Source organism: Staurois parvus, unplaced genomic scaffold, assembly GCF_062004578.1.
Source record: "Staurois parvus isolate SC_StPar_1 unplaced genomic scaffold, SC_StPar_1.0 ptg000315l, whole genome shotgun sequence".
Classification (NCBI taxonomy): Eukaryota; Metazoa; Chordata; class Amphibia; order Anura; family Ranidae; genus Staurois; species Staurois parvus.
This window is the reverse complement of record NW_028318111.1, coordinates 4,359,317-4,379,368: the sequence shown is the minus strand read 5'-3', so window position 1 is coordinate 4,379,368 and position 20,052 is coordinate 4,359,317. Positions and strand designations below refer to the sequence as shown.

The following is a 20,052-nucleotide window of genomic DNA, read 5'->3' as shown; positions in this document are numbered from 1 at the left end:
ACAAACTTCCTTGTCCCTAGACATCCTTGTGTCTGGTCTTGCAATGCAGGGACAATGGTTTCAGGTTTTACTTTATATTGTCTTCTAATACACATTTTGGAGGGCACACTGGGTAACAACTGCAATAATTTCCCTCTATGACCAAGAGTGTTGTTGCTTTTTCTTCTGGGGTAACATTTTCACACGCACAAGCGCTGTACATTTTTCGAACTGTTTACGATAGATTCCACTACTAATGTTTAGAAAATCATGCAACAAATTTCCTTATGATGATTCGTATTTTTTTTAGTATAAAACTTTGCACTTTTGAGAATTGAAATGATCCCACTAACATTTCAAAAGTTGAGAAAACAAGCGTATTGAACATTTTTCTATCCAGCTTTAGGCCTCATGCACACTGGGCATAAAAAATGCTGCTTCTAAGGGCCTTTGGTGGGGGTTTTTTCTGCTTCTTAAAGCCCCTCAATGTCCATGCAACCATAGGCATTTAGCAGCAGAAGTGTTTAAAGGCAGAAACAAAAACATCACTTATGCATTCAGGAAAGGAGTGTTTGGGCAGAAACATGGTCAACTTGCCTCAGCACTTTTAAACAAGTGTAAACATTTCGCACTAGAGCAGGGGCGTCAAACTGGCAGCCCTCCAGCTGTTGCGAAACTACAAGTCCCATCATGCCTCTGCCTTTGGGAGTCATGTTTGTAACTGTCAATCTTGCAATGCCTCATGGGACTTGTAGTATGACAACCGCTGGAGGGCCACCAGTTTGACACTGGTACACTAGAGCATTCATTATTGTTATTATTATTATACAGGATTTATATGGTGCCAACAGTTTGCTCAGCGCTTTACAATATAACGGGAGACATACAGCAACGATACAGTTCAATACAAGAGGGATAGGAGGGCCTGATCCTTGGAGCTTACAATCTAGGTGATTTATTTTAATTAATGAGTATTCTGGTTAATTAAATGAATGAACGGCTTATTAAATGAATGAAATGCTTGACGTGTCTGAACATGCCTAAACGTGCTTAAACATGGTTGAAAAACATGGCTTTGGGCCAGTAGAAAGTCATTTAGAAGAGCTGGGTATGAGGCCTTATCCTGGCCATACACTAGTAGATTTTCTACATTTCTCTGAAAATTCCCTGTACATTTGATGACTTGATGAATGTCATTCGAATGCACTTTAAAATGTCACTAATCCAAAGCCAGCAAGACGGGCTCCTGATCATTGGATGTGTAGGTACTATATTGCCAAAAGTATTGGGCACCCCTCAAAATCATTGGATTCAGGTGTTCCAATCCCCTCCATGGTCACAGGTGTATAAAATCATCACCTAGGCATGCAGACTGCTTCTACAAACATTTGTGAAAGAATGGGTCGCTCTCAGGAGCTCAGTGACTCCAAGCGTGGTACCGTGATAGGTTAAATAATAATAAAAATGGTGTAGTGTCGAAGCTAAATGTGCAAATAACACAAAAAAAAATATCTGAAAAAAGTACATAAATACATATATGATATATAAATAAATGCATGATAGATCCTGCAAGATCTAAAAATAAGTGTCTCAAACCGTGATTATATCAATACATAAAGTGCGTAAAATGAAGCTGGTCCTGTACAGGGACCCTCATAAAGTGACAAAAACCAATCCCATAGGGACCAAACCCCCAAACTCTAGGTGGTATAAAAGATGAATCCCAAAAGTGGGATATATATCAAATAAAGTGACTGGTGTAAAATACCCAAATGCAATAAATAATCATAAATGCACATGAAACAATAGCAAAAAATGTGTCCACAAAGAAAGCAGAAAATTGCAAAAATTGCAATATATGTAAAAAAGTGCCTTTAACATCACAAAAGTGCTTCAGCGCTGGAGCAGATGTGAGCATATATCCTTAGATGGCAGGCATGCTCCCTCACCTCCTTGATGCGACCCAAACGGGCCAAACCGCCTTTTAGATCACCCTGGATCCTACAGGTAACAACTCTCCAGGCCACTCTGGTTCCACTAATCCTCACTGGTAACCTTCTCCCAGTAATTGATCACTCTTCCATACATGGATAAACGCAGTGCAGGCCAATAAATGAGCACCACATTAAAGCCATGAAAGGACAAAAAACAGGTCCCCCATAGTACAACACTGTTTATTGTATTGGAAACATGAAAAATCGGCAAGTAATACACTCACATTAATGTAGATCAAGGCAGGCTGTCACACCACTAAGTATGGGTGTACTGTGTAACCTGGTGTATCAAGATGGCGCTCCACCAGAAGTGCGCCACCACGTTTGGGGGTTTGGTCCCTATGGGATTGGTTTTTGTCACTTTATGAGGGTCCCTGTACAGAACCAGCCCCATCATACGCACTTTATGTATTGATATTATCACGGTTTGAGACACTTATTTTTAGATCTTGCAGGATCTATCACACATTTATTTATATATCATATATGTATTTATGTACTTTTTTCATATATTATTTATTGTGTTATTTGCACATTTAGCTTCGGCGCTACACCATTTTTATTATTATTTTTTCACTTGTCCACATATAGGTAGAGGATAGGGTGTTAGCTGCATATTGATTTAGGTTTCCATATTAGCACAGGGGGATCTTTGTCATCATACCATGATAGGTGGCCACCTGTGTAATAAGTCCATCCGTGACATTTCCTGGCTACTAAATATTCCACGCTCAACTGTTAGTGGTATTATAACAAAGTGGAAGAAACTGGTAACAGCAACAACTCAGCCATGACCTAGTAGGCCAGGTAAAATGACAGAGGAGGGTCAGGGCATTTTTTCTGAAAAGGTGGAATAACACTTTAACCCCCTGCCTACTAATTCCCTTGGACACCACATACCATTAATAGGTGGGTGTGGAATCTGAATGGGACCTTATCATGTCAATAGCTGAGCACATGTCACACCCTTGGCTCCAACATTGTGATGGGCACTTGCATAAGAAAGAAAGCTTCATCTCCATCTACCACAAGAACTTTCCATTGTCCATTGTCTTGCTTACCTACATCTCTCTCCTCTGATAGTAACACTAAACCCACAACAATATAACCCCCTGTAAAGCTGGCCATACAAGAGCAGAATTTTGTTCAAAAACTTTCATGCTTGGAACAACTGCGTAAATTTCGAAGGCTTGCATCTAAACCGCCCTACCTCTGCGCTCACTTTTTAGAGAGTTTTGACAAGCAGTGAGGAGGCAAGGTAACGCCTCATCAGCGCCTGTTTTAACCCCATAATTGTTTCATCAACTTCCCACAATAAATAATTAACATCAACTTCCCACAATAAATAATTAGCATCAACTTTCCACAATTAAAATATTAACATCAACTTCCCACAATGCATGTGGTGGCAGGGCATTTGCGGTGCTTTCCCATTCACCTGAGTGGGTCGCTTTTGGTGGGCTTACTGCCCACTGAATGCAACAGGCAGGGCTGCTGTTAGAAACCAGAGGACCCCATACAGCCAACCTGACAGGGCCCCCAAATAAGCACAGTTTACTACGCTTCAGTTATTAACGTGCATAGTAAGTGATCAGTCAGTAATGATTACTCATTGTGTTCATTCAGAAAAAGGAAGGGACTGGTAAATGTGACATATTTATTTGACTCTTCCCCCACTCTCTATCCTGAAGGATCCTATTGTGTACTGGCAGGTGCCAGTGGGAAGGAGAGGAAGGAAGCCAGCAGCACTTTGGGGATAGGGGACACACAGGGGGAAATGTATGGTGCACAGGGAGGGTGATGGGTTATGAGTGCGGCTGAAGAGCAATTACTGAAGCTGAAAGCCAGCGGGATGCAGAGGAAATGAAGCAAGCTTTCAGCTGCTGCAGAGAGAGCCATACGGGGGATCGGTTCCAGTAATTGCCCCTCCCCCCCCCACTGCCTTGCTGATCACCCTCTCTGCCCACATCCCATTCATCCAGCTTCCTGGGCCCCCCGCTGGCCTGGGCCCCATACAGGAGGACCAGTGATACCCCCTTATCCACAGCCCTATCAACAGAAGCGATAGTTTTTGGCATGGGAGTGAAGCAAGGCATTGCAACTGCAGCATGTAAACACTCCTATGTGCTGCCTTTGCAGAATTCTAAATTTTATACATTTTATAACATTTGAAATTTGAATTAAAAAAATCCTTTGCAAATGTCTCAGCAAAGTCACAGATAATCCCCTGTAATGTTTGTAATATGTGTAATGTCAGATTTGTTTTTTTGTTGCTTTTTGCAGGATTAATGTAACATTCCATAACATTCCATCCTAAGAGAAAATAGCCGTGAGAACATTTAACCAGAAGAGGAAAAGAACATTCGACCAATAAGGAAATTGCCTAAAGCTTACCATATGTTATGCACTTTTTGTATTCAATTTCCTTTAGATTTATCCCCAACTATGTAGTGTAAGGGTCTGCCTGACTGCATACAAATTGAAAGTGTTTCGGTTTGACGTCATATTATATGCTTTTGGTAAATCTAAAGGAAAATTGTATAATGTATGGCCAGCCTAACACTATAGGCCGAGCACATTCAACCAGAAAAGGAAATGATATGAGGGAGTTCCTTGCTCTGTGTACAAAGTAAATGGAGATTCCTGTGCTCACCACTGACTGTATTGACTCAGTTAGGGCTCGTTCACACTTGACTCTATTTCTAACTCTTGCCAAACGCCCCTATAGCGTTTGGCAGGCATTTGGGAAGCGTTTTTTTTACGCTCCCCAAACGCCCTATGTGAGGTTTTCAGGCGGTTGATAGGCGTTTGCCAAACGTTAAAACCGCACCACAAATGCCTATAATGAAGTTAAATGGTATTAATGCTCCGCAAACGCCTCGCAACCACACAGCAAACACCTGCCAGGCATTTGCGGAGAGGCACCATAGACTTGAATGGGAGGCTTCAACTCCTCCTGACTGGACACGAGGTGGCAGTTTTGCTGCAACACTAACTCGTCCGTGTGAACAGCACTGTGTGCTGCCATGTGCAGAATTTTCATAGGCGTTTGAGAAGTGTTAAAAATGCTTCCCAAACGCCTGCCGCCTGCTGACAAAGCTAGTGTGAACCAGGGGCAGACTGACAACTCATGGGGCCCCCGGGCAAAAGGGGATCATGGGGCCCCTGTGTCCTTGCCAAAACTCAAAAAAGCCAATGATAAAGGTACCAGGGGCATCTCATGGGGCCCCCTACTGACCCCGGGCCCTCGGGCAGTGCCTGAGTTTCCATATAGTCAGTCCGCCCCTGGTGTGAACTGAGACTAACTGCATATACAGAATAAATACAATGTTGCAGATAATTAACTCCATTGTTTATCTTACATGATCTGGGGTTTCAGTCCTGTAATCTTGTCAAACAAAGGAATTCCATCTGCAACATTGTATCAATTTTATATAGCAGTTCACTCCTTTCCAATAGACCCTTCATGTCTCAAGAAAGAGAATCTGTCACTGCTATGGCCCCCTATGTCAGCTTTCTTAATATGGGGGGCACTAGTGTGGCCCTTGAAATCACCAAAGGGCCGCACATAATATTTAGTGTCAGAGACAGCAGACATGATATAGGAGATGGTTAGGGATTGCAGACATCATATAGGAGATGGTTACGGACTGCAGACATGATATAGGAGATGGTTAGGGACTGCAGACATGATATAGGAGATGGTTAGGGACTGCAGACATGATATAGGAGATGGTTAGGGACTGCAGACATGATATAGGAGATGGTTAGGGACTGCAGACATGATATAGGAGATGGTCAGGGACTGCAGACATGATATAGGAGATGGTCAGGGACTGCAGACATGATATAGGAGATGGTGAGAGACTGCAGACATGATATAGGAGATGGTGAGAGACTGCAGACATGATATAGGAGATGGTCAGGGACTGCAGACATGATACAGGAGATGGTCAGGGACTGCAGACATGATACAGGAGATGGTCAGGGACTGCAGACATGATACAGGAGATGGTTAGAGACTACAATCATGATACAGGAGATGGTCAGAGACTACAATCATGATACAGGAGATGGTCAGAGACTGCAGACATGATATAGGAGATGGTCAGGGACTGCAAACATGATATAGGACCCATTCCATGAAGCTCTCTACGCACTGTTGTCACACCAAGTTTGGAGGTCTTTAGCTATTGACTCTGCAGACAGTTGGCAACTTCTCCGCACCGTGCGCTTCAGCATGCGCTGACCCCGCTCTGTCATGTGACGTGGCCTACCACTTGGTGGCTGAGTTGCTGTTGTTCCCAGTTGCTTCCACTTTGTTATAATCCCACTAACAGTTGAGTGTGGAATATTTAGTAGCCAGGAAATGTCACGGATGGACTTATTGCACAGGTGACAACCTATCACGGGACCACACTTGGAGTCACTGAGCTCCTGAGAGCGACCCATTCTTTCACCAATGTTTTGTAGAAGCAGTCTGCATGCCTAGGTGATGATTTTATACACCTGTGACTATGGAGGGGATTGGAACATCTGAATCCAATGATTTGGAGGGTTGGCACCAGGGGTGGACTGACTATTTGGAAACTTGGGCACTGCCCGAGGGCCCGGGGTCTGTAGGGGGCCCCATGAGATGCTTCTGGTACCTTTTTCATAGGCTTTTTTGAGTTTGGGCAAGGACACAGGGGCCCCATGTTCCCCTATTGCCCCGGGGGCCCCATGAGTTGTCAGTCTGCCCCTGGTTGGCCCAAACTATTGGAAATATAGTGTGTGTATAGCTAGATATAGATATATGTTAAAAAAAGAATGCGGAAACTTTTTAGATCCCGGTATTATATATTACCAACAAACCGGGTACATACTGTGTGTGATTCCCCGACAATTACCTTTGGTGTATTTATTGACTAAGAATGTAGCTTTGCGCTGATATAATGTGACATTAGTATGGGAAGTAGTGTAACGATCGGTATTTTCCCAAGGGAGACGGTGATAGCGTCCCTTATTGTAAGCAATGGGCCGACATCATCGGCGGAGGTCAGGCACACTCCGGCACACGGAGCCCCGTTCTCATGTAAAGTAAGAACGCTGGCTCCGCCCTCCTAGATTTAGCTCTGCCCAATCTTGCAGCTAGCTCCCCCCACGCATATAAAAGGCGAGTTAGCTCTGCCCAATCATAAAAAAGAAAACGTCTAGTTCCGCCTACTCGTACAAAATGATCGCCCACTGGGCGTGTCCTCCTCCGTCGCGATGAATGGGCCTCTCTGGCAGCGCAGGGAAAGCATTGGCAGAAAAAGGGGGCGTGTACGGCTCCAGGACGTGCTCAGTAGGCGTGGAAGCCAGTGGGCCGCCGGAGAGTTCTATGTATCTGCAATCCACAAAAAAAGAGGGCGGGTCCGGTCGCCAGGTCGAGGCACCGCCCGGCAGGCGTGGTCACCCGCGGGCAGCCAGAGAGGTCTATGTATTCGGCTCAAACAGGCGCACTTTCCAGACGTTCGACAGGGGGGGTCACGTGAGACAACACGCTTCCGGCTCAGGTTCCTACGGCACTTCCGGTGATTGTGACGCATTGGGGTCTCGGCTGCCGTGACGCTCGGCTCTGTGGGCTGGTGCCATGGCGGAGTGCCGAGCGCCGAACGCTCGCTGGTTCTTCACCCGGGAGCAGCTGGAGAACAGCCCGTCCAGGCGCTGCGGGATGGAGGCGGACAAGGAGCTCTCCTACCGGCAACAGGCGGCCAACCTCATCCAGGACATGGGCCAGCGCCTCAACGTGTATCCTTTTTTACCTCATAACTGCGGCCTAGTGCCGGCCGGGAAGCCTGCGGCCTGCGTTCCTCGCTATTCGCAGGTCTGAGGGGAGGAAGGTAGGCCGGTGATCGGTGTACAGGTGCGGGATGGTGTGCGGGGGTAGGGGAGGCCGGTTTCCGGGGGAGGGGAGGCCGCTATACCGGCGCCGGGAGGCTCAATGATTGGATGTAACGTCCATAGGGGACCCGGGGAGGTCTATATCCCAGGGAGGCCGTGTGTGCGCCGGGGCCCGGGCCTCCTTTGATACTCCCGCGGGGGCCCGTTGTGGGACCCCTCTGATACTCTCTCCCCGCAGGGGCCCCTTCCTGCCATTGTGGGCCCCCATGGACTCCTCTGATACCCTCTCCCCGCGGGGGCCCCTTCCTGCCACTGTGGGCTCCCAGGCACTCCTCCGACACCCTCTCCCCGCGGAGGACCCTTCCTGCCATTGTGGGCTCCCAGGGATTCCTCCGACACCCTCTCCCCGCCGAGGACCCTTCCTGCCATTGTGGGCCCCCAGGGATTCCTCCGACACCCTCTCCCCGCCGAGGACCCTTCCTGCCATTGTGGGCTCCCAGGGATTCCTCCGACACCCTCTCCCCGCCGAGGACCCTTCCTGCCATTGTGGGCCCCCAGGGATTCCTCCGACACCCTCTCCCCGTGGGGGCCCCTTCCTGCCATTGTGGGCCCCAGGGACTCCTCCGATACCCTCTCCCCGCGGGTGCCCCTTCCTGCCATTGTGGGCCCCCAGGGACTCCTGTGATACCCTTTCCCCACTGCCATCAGGGACTCCTCGATGGCAGTCTATACATCCCCAGCTACAATGTCTTCTCCTCTATATTGTGTCATGTACTGTAGTGATAGACCTTGCCTTGTGTGGGTTGCTTTTCAGTGGGTGGCTGTCATTTTCTCATTTTTTTTGTTTTTTGCAAAACTACACGATTGCGGTCTGTTTGATTTGATGGGTCGGGTTTTCACGCGCACTTTTTGATGTAGGCTATCTTCACATTTGCGCGGACGCGACAACCCATTCACCTGAACAGGCTCCCGTGAAAGAAAAAAAATAGTTGTCCCTTCATTGGTTTGGAAATTGTATCCTGCAGGTAACTGAGGTTCCTGTTGGGGGCGGCGTGGCGTTCGGATTAATGGCTTTCACGATTCGCCGTGCGGGCGGTTGCAGCTTCAGGAATTTACGTGGTTCCTGCAGCGCCGCTACCTGCACAGGTGTGAACTGAGCCGTGGCATCCATGTAGCGGCCTCCTATACCAGGTAAGGTCCGTACGGTGGTGTGGGGCTCCGCCAGTCATTTCTGCCGCAGTATGTGTACGCCAGAGAGGTCTATGTATTCAGCTCAAACAGGCGCACTCTCCGGCCACCATGTTGGGTTGGAGCGGTATTGAGGCTTGGTTCACACCTGTGTGCGCGCTTTTCTTGTCTTTTGCTGCATTTTTTACGTGTTTTTAGTTGTTCAACACAAACCCTTACCAGTAACGTACCAAATATACACGTGTGCGTTTTGTATGTAATTTCCATGATCTGTTGAAGTTTATAGACTGAAAACGCACTTGATTCTCTATTTTTCCCTTTTTCTCGCCTCTTTTCATCCAATCCCATTGTCTACTAATTAGTAAATTTAAGATTTTTGATTGTATCTAAAATTCTCATGCGCTTTTGAAAGCTATTGTCGAAGAAAACTAGTTTCTAAAAGATATCGAATTAAGGCTGACCATACACTATACAATTTTCTTGAGATTTTTGTTTAGATTTACCAAAAAAAGGTATAATAGGAGGTCAAACCTAAACAACACTTTCAGTTGTATCCAATTAGGCTGGCCATACACTATACAATTTTCTGTTCAATTTCTGCCCAATTTCCTTCAGATTTACCTTCAACTATGTAGTGCAAGGGTCTACCTAATTGGATACAACTGAAAGTGTTGTTAGGTTTGACCTCCTATTATGTTTTTTGGTAAATCTAAACAAAAATCTCAAGAAAATTGTATAATGTATGGCCAGCCTAAAAGCAGCAGTTTATTGTATTGCTGTTTACCAGTTCTTAGATGCGATGGCTGCATTAGGTTTTTTTTTTGTCCTTTTCATCTGGTGATCTGGCCAGTATGTTTGTTCAACAAAACAAGCTCTCCTGCAGATGTAGCAATTTACAGGGATGGGGCAAACCGTTTACCACTAACAGGGGTGCTTACAATGGTCAACTCTCCTGCAGATGTATCAGTTTACAGGGATGAAACAAACCATTGGCCACTGGCAGGGGTGCTTTTGATCCACTTTTATTTAACTATGTAAAATCTTTATTGGAAAAAATGATGAAAATAACTGCTATAACGGCTTCTAAAGTGTTAGCTGGAGCGTAGCTAATTCAGGTATGAATGGTTGCTGTTTAATTGAATTCATCTTCTGGCCAAGACACCCAGAATGATTTTAGTGTCCACTCTCCTTTAAAGTGCTTCTAAAGGCAGAAAGTTTTATTTTTACCTTAATGCATTCTAAATCTGCTAGTACATCACTGTCCCCCCTCCAGACTATCAATGCTGCTGTCCAGAGGTGGCCCCTGTGCTCCTTCATCCAGAGTGGGGGCATTCTAGTACAGGAGGTGTCTTACTGGCCAGATCACCAGGTGAAAACGGTGGGAAAACCCTAAAAAGACAAAAATCAATGCAGACTTAACATCTAATGATTGGTAAGCTGCAATATATAACATTTTTGTATGTAGGTTTAATACCGCTTAAAGCTTGCTTCACACTTGTGAGCGTTCCTTTCGCAGTCTTTTTGCTGTTTTTGTGTGGGGTTTTTTTTTTTTGTAGGACACAAAAATCTTACCAAAAACCCCTCTACAGGCATTATTCATGCAGGTTTGATGCATTTTAAAGTCTAAAGACCCAAAAATGTACCCACTTGTGATTGTTGAGCATTTGTGTGCTTCTGAAAATTCCTATTGCCGCTTACCAGTAGTTAGGTGGGATGGATGCTTTAGTTTTCTTTTTTAGACTGTTTCCATCTGGTGGTCTGGCCAGTAAGTCTGTTGTTTTTTAAAAGAACAAGCTGTCCTGCAGATGTGGCAGTTAAGTGTTGAGCAGTTTACCACTGGCAGTGGTGTGCATGATCAGTTTTTATTCATTTATCTTTAAAAGCGGGAAAAACGGTTTGTTGTAACTGATTATAAAGTGTGAGATGGAGTTTGGCTTTATCTTTAGTGTATCTAAATCTGCTAGTCCATCTAACATTCCCCTCCCCACAGACTGACAATGCTGCTGTGCAAAGGTGTCCCCTGTGCTCCTTCATCCAGAGTGGGGGTGCTCTAATACAGGAGGTGTTACTGGCTAGATCAGGTGAAAACGGGAAAAAAAACAAATGCAGCCACCACATCAAGTGGTTGGTAAGCTGCAATATTATTACATTGTAGGTTTGATATCACATAAAGCTAGATTGACTCCTGTGAGTGTGCCTAGCATATGTCTTTCGGTGTGGCGTTTGTGTGTTTTTGGGTGTCTTAATGCTGTTTTTGTAGGACACTGGTTGTTAGACACAAAAGCCCTACAAAATGCACCAAAATGCTTCTACATGCAATTTTGATCCTCTTCCATTAAAGTCTATAAACCCAAAAACACACCTTCCTGCCATTGTATTGCTGTGCTTCTGAAAATGCACTAAAAAACGCACAGGTGTGAATCTAGCCGAAACCCAAAAGCAAACATATATTATATTACAGATTACCAATTCTTAGATTTGATGACTGCATTTGTTTTACTTTTTGGGCTTTTTTCCCTTTTTTTTTTTCTCCATCTAGTGATCTGTCCTGTAAGTCTGTTTTTTTCTAAGAACAAATTCTCTTGCAGATTGTATTGGTTTACAGAGTTGAAACAAACCATTTATCCCTGACAGGGGTGCATACAATGGTCAGCTTTTATTTATTTAAAACCTTTTTCACAAAAGGAAAAAACTAAGGCTGCTTCCACTCCTCCCTTGTAAGAATCTATATATGTTCTAGTCACGTTTTTGATGTGTCTTCAGTGTGTTTTTTTGGGTGCCATTAACCAGCATCTGCCTGTGAAACCTGGACATGTGACTTGCACACCAAAAATGCAGCTGTGATTGGTTTTTGATGTGTTTTTGACGTGTTTTCTATTCATTTCAATGGGGGCCTGTGTTTTTGGTGCGGTTTGAAAACCACACCAAAGATGAAGCATGCAGGACTTTTCAAAGCTGTGTGAAAGCAGCCGAACTGATTGAGGTATTAGCTCAAGTTTGACTTCAATTTGTTCGATTTTCTGAATCTGCTAGTCCATCTAACTCTCCCCTCCCTCCTGACTGACAATTGTGCTGTCCAAAGGTGCCCCCTGTACTCCTTCATCCAGAGTGGTGGCGCTCTAATACACTAGGAATGTTACCGGTCAGATCACTCAGTGAAAACAGAGAAAAAAGACCTCAGCCACCACATCTAATGATTAAGTTGCAATATTTTATTTATTATAGGTACTTATATAGCGCCATCAATTTACGCAGCACTTTACATATATATTGTACATTCACATCAGTCCCTAACCCTCAAGGGGTGTACAATCTAAGGTCCCTAACTCACATTCATACATACACATACTAGGGCCAATTTAGACAGGAGCCAATTAACCTACCAGCATGTCTTTGGAGTGTGGGAGGAAACCGGAGTACCCAATATAATATAATATACAATAAAATATATATATAATATAATAAAATATACATTTTTGGGTTTATTCCCACTATAAGGGGGAGTGGTAAATGGTCGCTCAACCACCCTCGAAGCCCCCATTCACTATGTAGTGCAACATCAGGCGTAAGGCACGTGCATTTTTCCCCCCAAGTGATAACACGAGGCAGTTCATTCATTACAGTGGTTGGTTCTACATGCCTCAGATTTGGGCGTTCTAAAAATGTTCAAAAAGCTTTAAATTGTAGGTGTCTATCCCAAATTGTTTTTCTTAGGTTTGACTAGAGTAAGCAAGGGTCTGTTCATTTTTTCTGTGGGTATGATTTCCTCACTTCCTGTCTCGGAGACACAACAGGAAGTGAGAGGAAATGTACCATGTTATGTAGGGAATTTCCCTTTAATTCTCACCACATAATGTGTACAGACTCCTTTAGGCTTGGTTCACATCTGTGTGGATGATTGCTGCTGTGGGACTGAGCAGCTGCGACTACCCACACAGAAACGCAGCAAATGTGCACAGGGACTGTTAATCCTAATGGCCCTCCACACGCACTGCAACTGCACTGAATTTGTGGTTCCCGTGTGGGCTGTGATTTCTGAAATGATGCAGGGACCTTTTCCTGTGTTTTTTTGGAGGTACGGTAACCCATTCAATAATGGGCTGCTCCGCCTGCACAAATCTCCTCTCGTAGTGCTGCGATAGTATGAACCTAGGCTTAGATCTACCATCAGCTATGTAGCACAAGGGTCTGTCTGGATACAAGCTGATTGGATGGATTAGATAGGTCCTTAGAATAAATAATTTTGGTAAATCTAAAGTTGATTGTATGGTCCTATTGTAACATGTATGGTGACCCCTAGGCAGAATTACCTCTACCTTTTCCTTGCCATTGTGGGCACTACAGGACTCCAAAATGACATTCTGCTTACCCTGGGCTGCAATCTTCTCTATACTAGTAGAGATCATGTACAATTTACAGTGGAGTTTGCAAAATACATCATACACTCAATGCACAAAGCCTAATGATGTATGTATAGACATTTTTTTGTGTAGAGTAAAAAAGGGTTGCAAGCCATGCCAGTTCATTTTTCCCACTGTGGGTATTCTGTAATTGTACTTCCTGTTCCAGAGACACAACGGGAAGTAAGGGGAAATGAGGGTCATTTCCTTCTAGTCTCATTCACACTGGCACTCCTTGGTTTATATGTTCTGAATGCAGGAGAAATTACCTGGGAAGTTTAAACAGTATTTAGTCTAGGTTCACACTTGTGCGTTTTCCTCTGCGTTTTGCAGAAATGCATAGCAGTCCATTGAACATGATTTCCTATGGGACAGGATCACATGTTTGCGTTTTCACCCGATGCAGTTTTTGGAAAAGGTCAGAGACTTTTTTTTTTTTAAAAATGCAAAACATTGCGTTTTTGGTTCAATAGACTTCAATGGAGACGCTGCAGAAATGCACATAGTGCGTTTTTGATGCGTTTTGCGGTTTAATCTGCCCAGCAGACTTAGGTGTCACCCCCCCTCACCATTTCATCCTCTATGCATTTGGCTGCTGCTGGAGTGCTGTATGAAGAGGAAGACAGGAGAATAGATGCAGCTGTGCACAGCGCTGGATCTCCTCGCCCCTCTCTTCCCCTTCACACAGGGAGAGAGAAATAGAAAACGTTTTTTATCTTAATGCAAGGACTGCATTAAGGTAAAACACGTTTTTAGCTTTAGTATCACTTTAAAGTGTTGGTTCACTTTTACCAGAAACCTGCCTATGCATATAAGGGGTGTCTGTGGATAATAAAACTGTTTCTGACGAACGTTAAATAATACCTTTGCTATAGGTGTAGGCCATTTTGCTCTTGGACAGGGGTCTCCAAACTTTTTGCCTTTTTCCTGGAAGGGTTATTTTTTAAATTGTATCCAAATGTTATTTTTAATAGAGAATGATTAAACACCTGTCATTTTTTTGGATTGTGTCCCTGAGGGAAATCTTCTTACTCTCTGTCCTGTACACGCAACAGGAAGTGAAAGGAAATCTTTACAAAGTCAGGGGAGTTCCTTGTTCTCAGCAGAGCAAATGTCCCATTGAAATATTTCCCTTATCTTGTTTCATTGTCAACTTTAACATTTTGGATTCTGATTATACAGCAGGTATGGTTTTTCACGCATTGAGGCCTCATTCGAAATTTATGAGCTGCTTCAGTATATCTTAGCGCTTAAATTCTCATTGTCATGTGAACAAGCGCTAAATTAGACAGCTGTACACTTTTACCATTCTGATTTAACAGAAATCTAGATAGAAAACTTTCTGGAGGGTTCAAATTTGCTGAAACTTCATCTCTGTTCCATGAGCAAGTGATCAGAAATAGGATAACTATTCATATATGGAATTATTTGCAATCCTCAAATATTTTGAGGATGTATTCTGAGGATTTTACACATTATAGATATGCTCAGTAGGGAGCAGTGTGGAATAGGGTGTCGGGTTGTCAGTCATTGAGCATTAAAGTGTTTTTAAAGCAGAACTATACTCGCCTTGAATCCAGCGATGCGCCTTCCACAGAACTTACCACTGGCTACTGACATGTTCGGGCAGCTGGCTTCAAGGTCTCAGTCACCTACTGCTGTCATTGGCCCGGCCGGGATGACTTCACTCCTGCGCATGCACTGGAGGTCCGTCCGATTCGGCATTGCCGAATTTTTGTAGTGAACTGCGCTTGTGCTGCTTACTGTACAGGGGCGGACAGGCAGGTAAGTAGCTTTAATGCAGAAGAGACAAAGCACATCTCTTCTGCATTGCAAATCCTGCCGGTCCTCCCATTTTGGCTTTGGAGCCAAAAGTTCCACTTTAAGATCCTATGAAATGGTTGGTGTTATTGTAAATTGTGTATTATATAATTTAAGTTTTTGGTGATTTTATTTGGTTAATTTATTACATATATACACATAGGACTGAGCACAACACTGACATAAACATACATTTGTTAAATTTGTAAAATTGTAAATTTTATGGGTTGATGGCACACTTGTGCTCATGTAGAGTTTAAAACACTTAACTTTGATGGATTTGAAACATGACTCACTACAGGAAACTCCCTATATTTGCACTAGTAAAATGCAGTTGTAAGTGTATGGCATGCTTTTGTTATTCATCTGTATTTCCAAACTGGTTCCTGCTTTCCTTAACCTGAACCCTACAGATCCCAGCTGACCATCAACACTGCCATTGTTTACATGCACAGATTCTATATGCATCATTCTTTTACCAAATACCACAGACACGTAAGTATTTATCTTCTTTTCCTATGCTAATAAGAGGCTGCTACCATTTTGTTGAAAAGTTGTGTGAGGGTTTAATTATGTAGTTAACTTTTCTAGAGGTTAAACACAGGCTGCCAGGTTTCTGGGGATCAGTCACGTGTGTATTCATTTCTAATCATTTATAGCTGGGTTGTAGTTTGGTGAACCTCATCTGTTTATTAAGAGTGAGGAATTGTTGGATATAGCAGGCTGTTTTCTGTTTTAATTAATACTTAAATGTATTTTTTAATGCTAGCAGTGTAAGTGCCTTTCTTTGGCTTAGTATCAGCTTGTACAGCAAAGCTTGGGCTGAGGAAGGAAAAAGCAGTAAAATGAGCCAATCAGTTATGCTTTGGTGCAAGGAGCATTCTAAGGTCTCATTCACACCATACGTGAAGAAAAACTGATGGAAACTGATGCGTAGATTTCACTTGCAGAGACCTCTGTTTACATCAGTTTTCATTTGGGCTTCAGTGAGTTTTCTACACATTGCTGGATTCTACACAGAAAAAAATCTGCACGTGATACTAGAGTTGTGGTGTGAACAGGGCACTTGGAGAGCAATTGATTTTGTTGTGCCCTTGCTGAACGCGTGCAGAAAAACTGACGTCTCTGCACACTGGTGCGAAGGAGACCGAAAAGGAGAGAGCCGAATGAGAGAGATTAGCTCATTAGTGTACTGCTGCTCTTTTTACTGTCCTCTCAATGGTTCTGGGGGGCATGAGGCAAGACCTGTAACTGTTAGCATCACAGCGTAGTCTATTCTTTAGCTATGCTGGGAACTCAGCCTGCTCCCCTCCAATGGTCAGACTAGTCCTTACTAGAGTAGATGGCCATTAGAAGATTTATCTTAAAGTATGAGTACACCTTTTGACCAGAAATAATAAATGCACATTTTTATTACCTGTAAATATAAGGGATGTATGGGCGAGACAGGAAGTCTCCATGAACTGCCACAGCGCCGTGGTAGTTCGAGAACTTCAAGTCAACAGCTGCTAAGGCTGTCGGGACTTGTAATTCATTAATTCACGGAACACTGTGAATAAATGAAGTGGCCGTGTGGGCGGAGCCATGCACGGCTGCGCTATTTTTAAAAAGTGACGGCTAGTACTGGGGAGCTTCTCCGCGTTCTTCTGTCACAAAGTGGGGGGATCAGGCAGTGACTGCAGCATAGGGAACAGGTTACATGTTCCACCCTGAAAATGGGTGGAACAATTAACATGTTCCCAAAGATGAATTTATCCTTGAATCTTCTGTACCATTAACAGTAGATTTTGGGTTTCTTGTGTGTTCTGTGTGACGGTGTGCACACCAGACAGAACAGGTGAGTTTTTCAGGGTGACTTGACCTGTAATAAAACATGACACAGGTTTTAATCTTTTCTTACTTTAGTCTAAAAGAACGTTTGGCTTTTGAAATCTTGATGGATTTTTATGCCCCAGCTGTTACATGTTGGCCGGGAAATATTTGATATGAAGATTTAAAATTTTTGGGCAAATACCTCCCTGAAGTGAAATGGTTTCCTAAGCACCCATGACTTGCTTCAGAGGGCCCGGCTCCTTAGAGCGTCCGATCTAGGAGGGAGGGTCAAGAGATACAAAAGGAAATACATTTTAGTCTTTTATAAGAGCGTTTTAAAAATGTATACATTTTTAAAAACTGTCCATTTTGTTTTTCGGCCAAGTGCATGCTGAATTTCGGTTCCGGCACCAGAATTTTCCTCTCGGTGCTTCACTATTTTTTGTGAACTAGTTTGTTTTGCACAGGCAAGTTGCATGTACCAGTTTCTCTTGCATTGTGTACTTCCTTTATCTTTTTTTTTTTTTTTTTTTCGCAAGTCAGATTATACATCTATTGGCTGGCAGTGGTGCAATGCTGACAGCTCTAAACTCTAACCACTTTAGACTTGAGGCCAAGAGAGCATAGCCTGGCAGTTTGAAGCAATGATTTAAATGTTTGCTGTTTTTCTGTGTCATAAATGTTGGCTTAGTGCCACCAAAAAGGCTACCATGGCTTTGTAAGGAATTGGTGTGATTGTAAACTAACAGTAGCTGACATAATAGTGTTCTCTGAGCATTATTGAGGTCACCCAGAGTAGATGTGCTTCCCAGCCCTATTTGACTTTCGTAATCTTTATACGAAGAAGAATTAAAAAATTACAATCCAGTTTTTTGTGTTGACTATTAAGGTAGAAAAACTCCGCACTGGTTCAGAAGAAGCAGGGGGAGCCATTTGTTCCCACTGTTGTCAATCACAGCCAGTGAGGAGGAGGCAGGGCTGAATCACAGTGTGTGTCAGTGGACACCTGAGTGAATGCTCCCATAACAAGCAGCTTGCTATGGATGCACTCGGCAGGGGGGAGGAGCATCATCCAGGGACCCGTGAAAAGGAGGTCAAGGCTGCTCTGTGCAAAAATTAACATAGTGCAGGGTTAGTGATGGAAATCCAAAATTATTATTTGTCAATCAGGGCCCATTTTCATGTGTTTCTTTGTGCAGCATTATTGCACATGCTTTAGTGTGAGTTGTGTTTCAACAGCCCATTCATAATGAAATGCTTGTCAATGCACCACAATTAATAAAAATGTACAGGAACCTTGTTTAACCCCTTCCTGCCACCACCTCCAAGTCCCTTAACAGGATCTAAATGTTGGGAGGCAGAGGCGAGCATTCCAGTAGTTTGACCGTTGTGATTGGCAGTCACAATGACCACATGATTGGAAAGTTCCCCACTGCAAGTATAGCTTTCCAGTACGCGCTTGTTACGCTCTCACCTAGGCACGCATATATGCATCTGTGCTGCGTTGAAGTCCACCCGCCAAGAGGCTGCATATATGCGTACAGCCGGTGAGAACTGGTTATGAATGCAGCGCACCACAACGTATAGTGTATGCAATGTCGTGCATTGTGCAGTGTTGTGCAGTGCATTGGGGTATCATTCACAATTTATGGAACTGCAGCACAACACACACAGAGCAGTATAGAATAATTTCCCTCACTTTAGTAAGATATTCTCTCAATTCTTTAGTGTCTATGGGACAGGAAGTCAAATAAAATCTCCCCAGTGTGGACAGGGTTTAACTATTGCCCACCTAGACCAAAATGGGGAAAAATGAAAGTTTTTAGCTTTACGTGTACTTGAAATTTCCCATGGTCAGATAACTTACTTGGATTTATTAAAATAATAGAGGATGTTTATCTAGCAAAGTGAGTTAGTGATGAAGGGGAACCTCTGCACATTCTGAATACCCAGTCTTATGCAATGAAATTGTTGAATAAGGTGGCAGTTGTATTCTCTTTAAATACCCAAACAGATGCTAGCAACAGTCCTGGATTCAGACCTAACACAAGTTCACCTAGTCACGAGCATTCCCTTTGCTTGGGCTTCAAGTCTAGTCCATTAGTAAATCAACCTTTTCTGGATTATATGTTGTTGTGTCCACACTTCTGTTACTCAGTGAAAATGAAGTTGAATCCAGTGTCTCAAATCCAGGGTTCCCCATGGAGTAAACATGCAGCCAGTCTGTTTCCTGTTGGCCTCAGCATTCTGCGAGTTGTTGGCTGAATACCTATTGTCCGTTTAGAACCAGGGCAGTAGTAGTGGTAGTACAGCAGTGTTTGTAGACTAGGTGTTCTCTGGAAATGACAAGCTGATGGTTTGTGTCCCCATATACAAAGTGGTTGAATGAAGAGTTTTCTCTTGCCTCTCGTGTGGCCAAACGCTGACCATGCTTACTCTTCAGGATTTTTAAATCTGAACTCCTCTGGTGATAAAAGCAGTGCAGAAAGCACATGTTAAATCTTTTACTGAAGACCTCTGTGGAAGTATCTGATTGTTAGCAAACAAACATTCAGAGAAAATCAAGTTACGGAGATACAATTCCATCGTTGCTGGATGTGTCTTTATACTAAATGTCAATGTAGAATGGGCCAAAAATATTTTTAACTTTGTCTTTCTCTGCTTTTATTGCAGATAATGTCTCCTACTGCGTTATTCCTGGCTGCCAAAGTGGAGGAGCAGCCTCGTAAACTTGAACATGTCATCAAAGTGTCTCATGCTTGTCTTAATCCACTAGATCCACTGCTGGACACAAAAAGTGACGTGAGTAAATTACCTTGATCCAGGGGAAGTTGAGCTATGGATATGATACTAGTTATGTGGCCTTTTGTGTGACACTTTGCATGCCAATTCTGAAATTCAAGTCATTTACAATTAAGTTATTCTTTACATTTGAAACATATTTTGTCTTATTTGGCTACCATTTTATTCCAATTTCTGTCAATAGTTCTGTT

At 43.6% G+C, this 20,052-nt stretch overlaps 1 protein-coding gene across 2 annotated transcripts in view; it reads left to right on the top strand.

Annotated features, from left to right (window-relative positions):
• The first annotated feature begins 7,534 nt into the window (after nt 1-7,534).
• The window catches only part of CCNT2 (cyclin T2), a 30,697-nt gene continuing 18,179 nt past the window's right edge, over nt 7,535-20,052 (top strand). For both annotated transcript variants that reach the window (XM_089683603.1, XM_089683602.1), the window contains exons 1-3: nt 7,535-7,745; nt 15,661-15,742; nt 19,733-19,861. In XM_089683603.1, the coding sequence (XP_089539729.1) occupies nt 7,588-7,745; nt 15,661-15,742; nt 19,733-19,861 (369 nt within the window). In that variant the 5' untranslated portion in view covers nt 7,535-7,587. The remainder of the gene's footprint in view (nt 7,746-15,660; nt 15,743-19,732; nt 19,862-20,052) is intronic.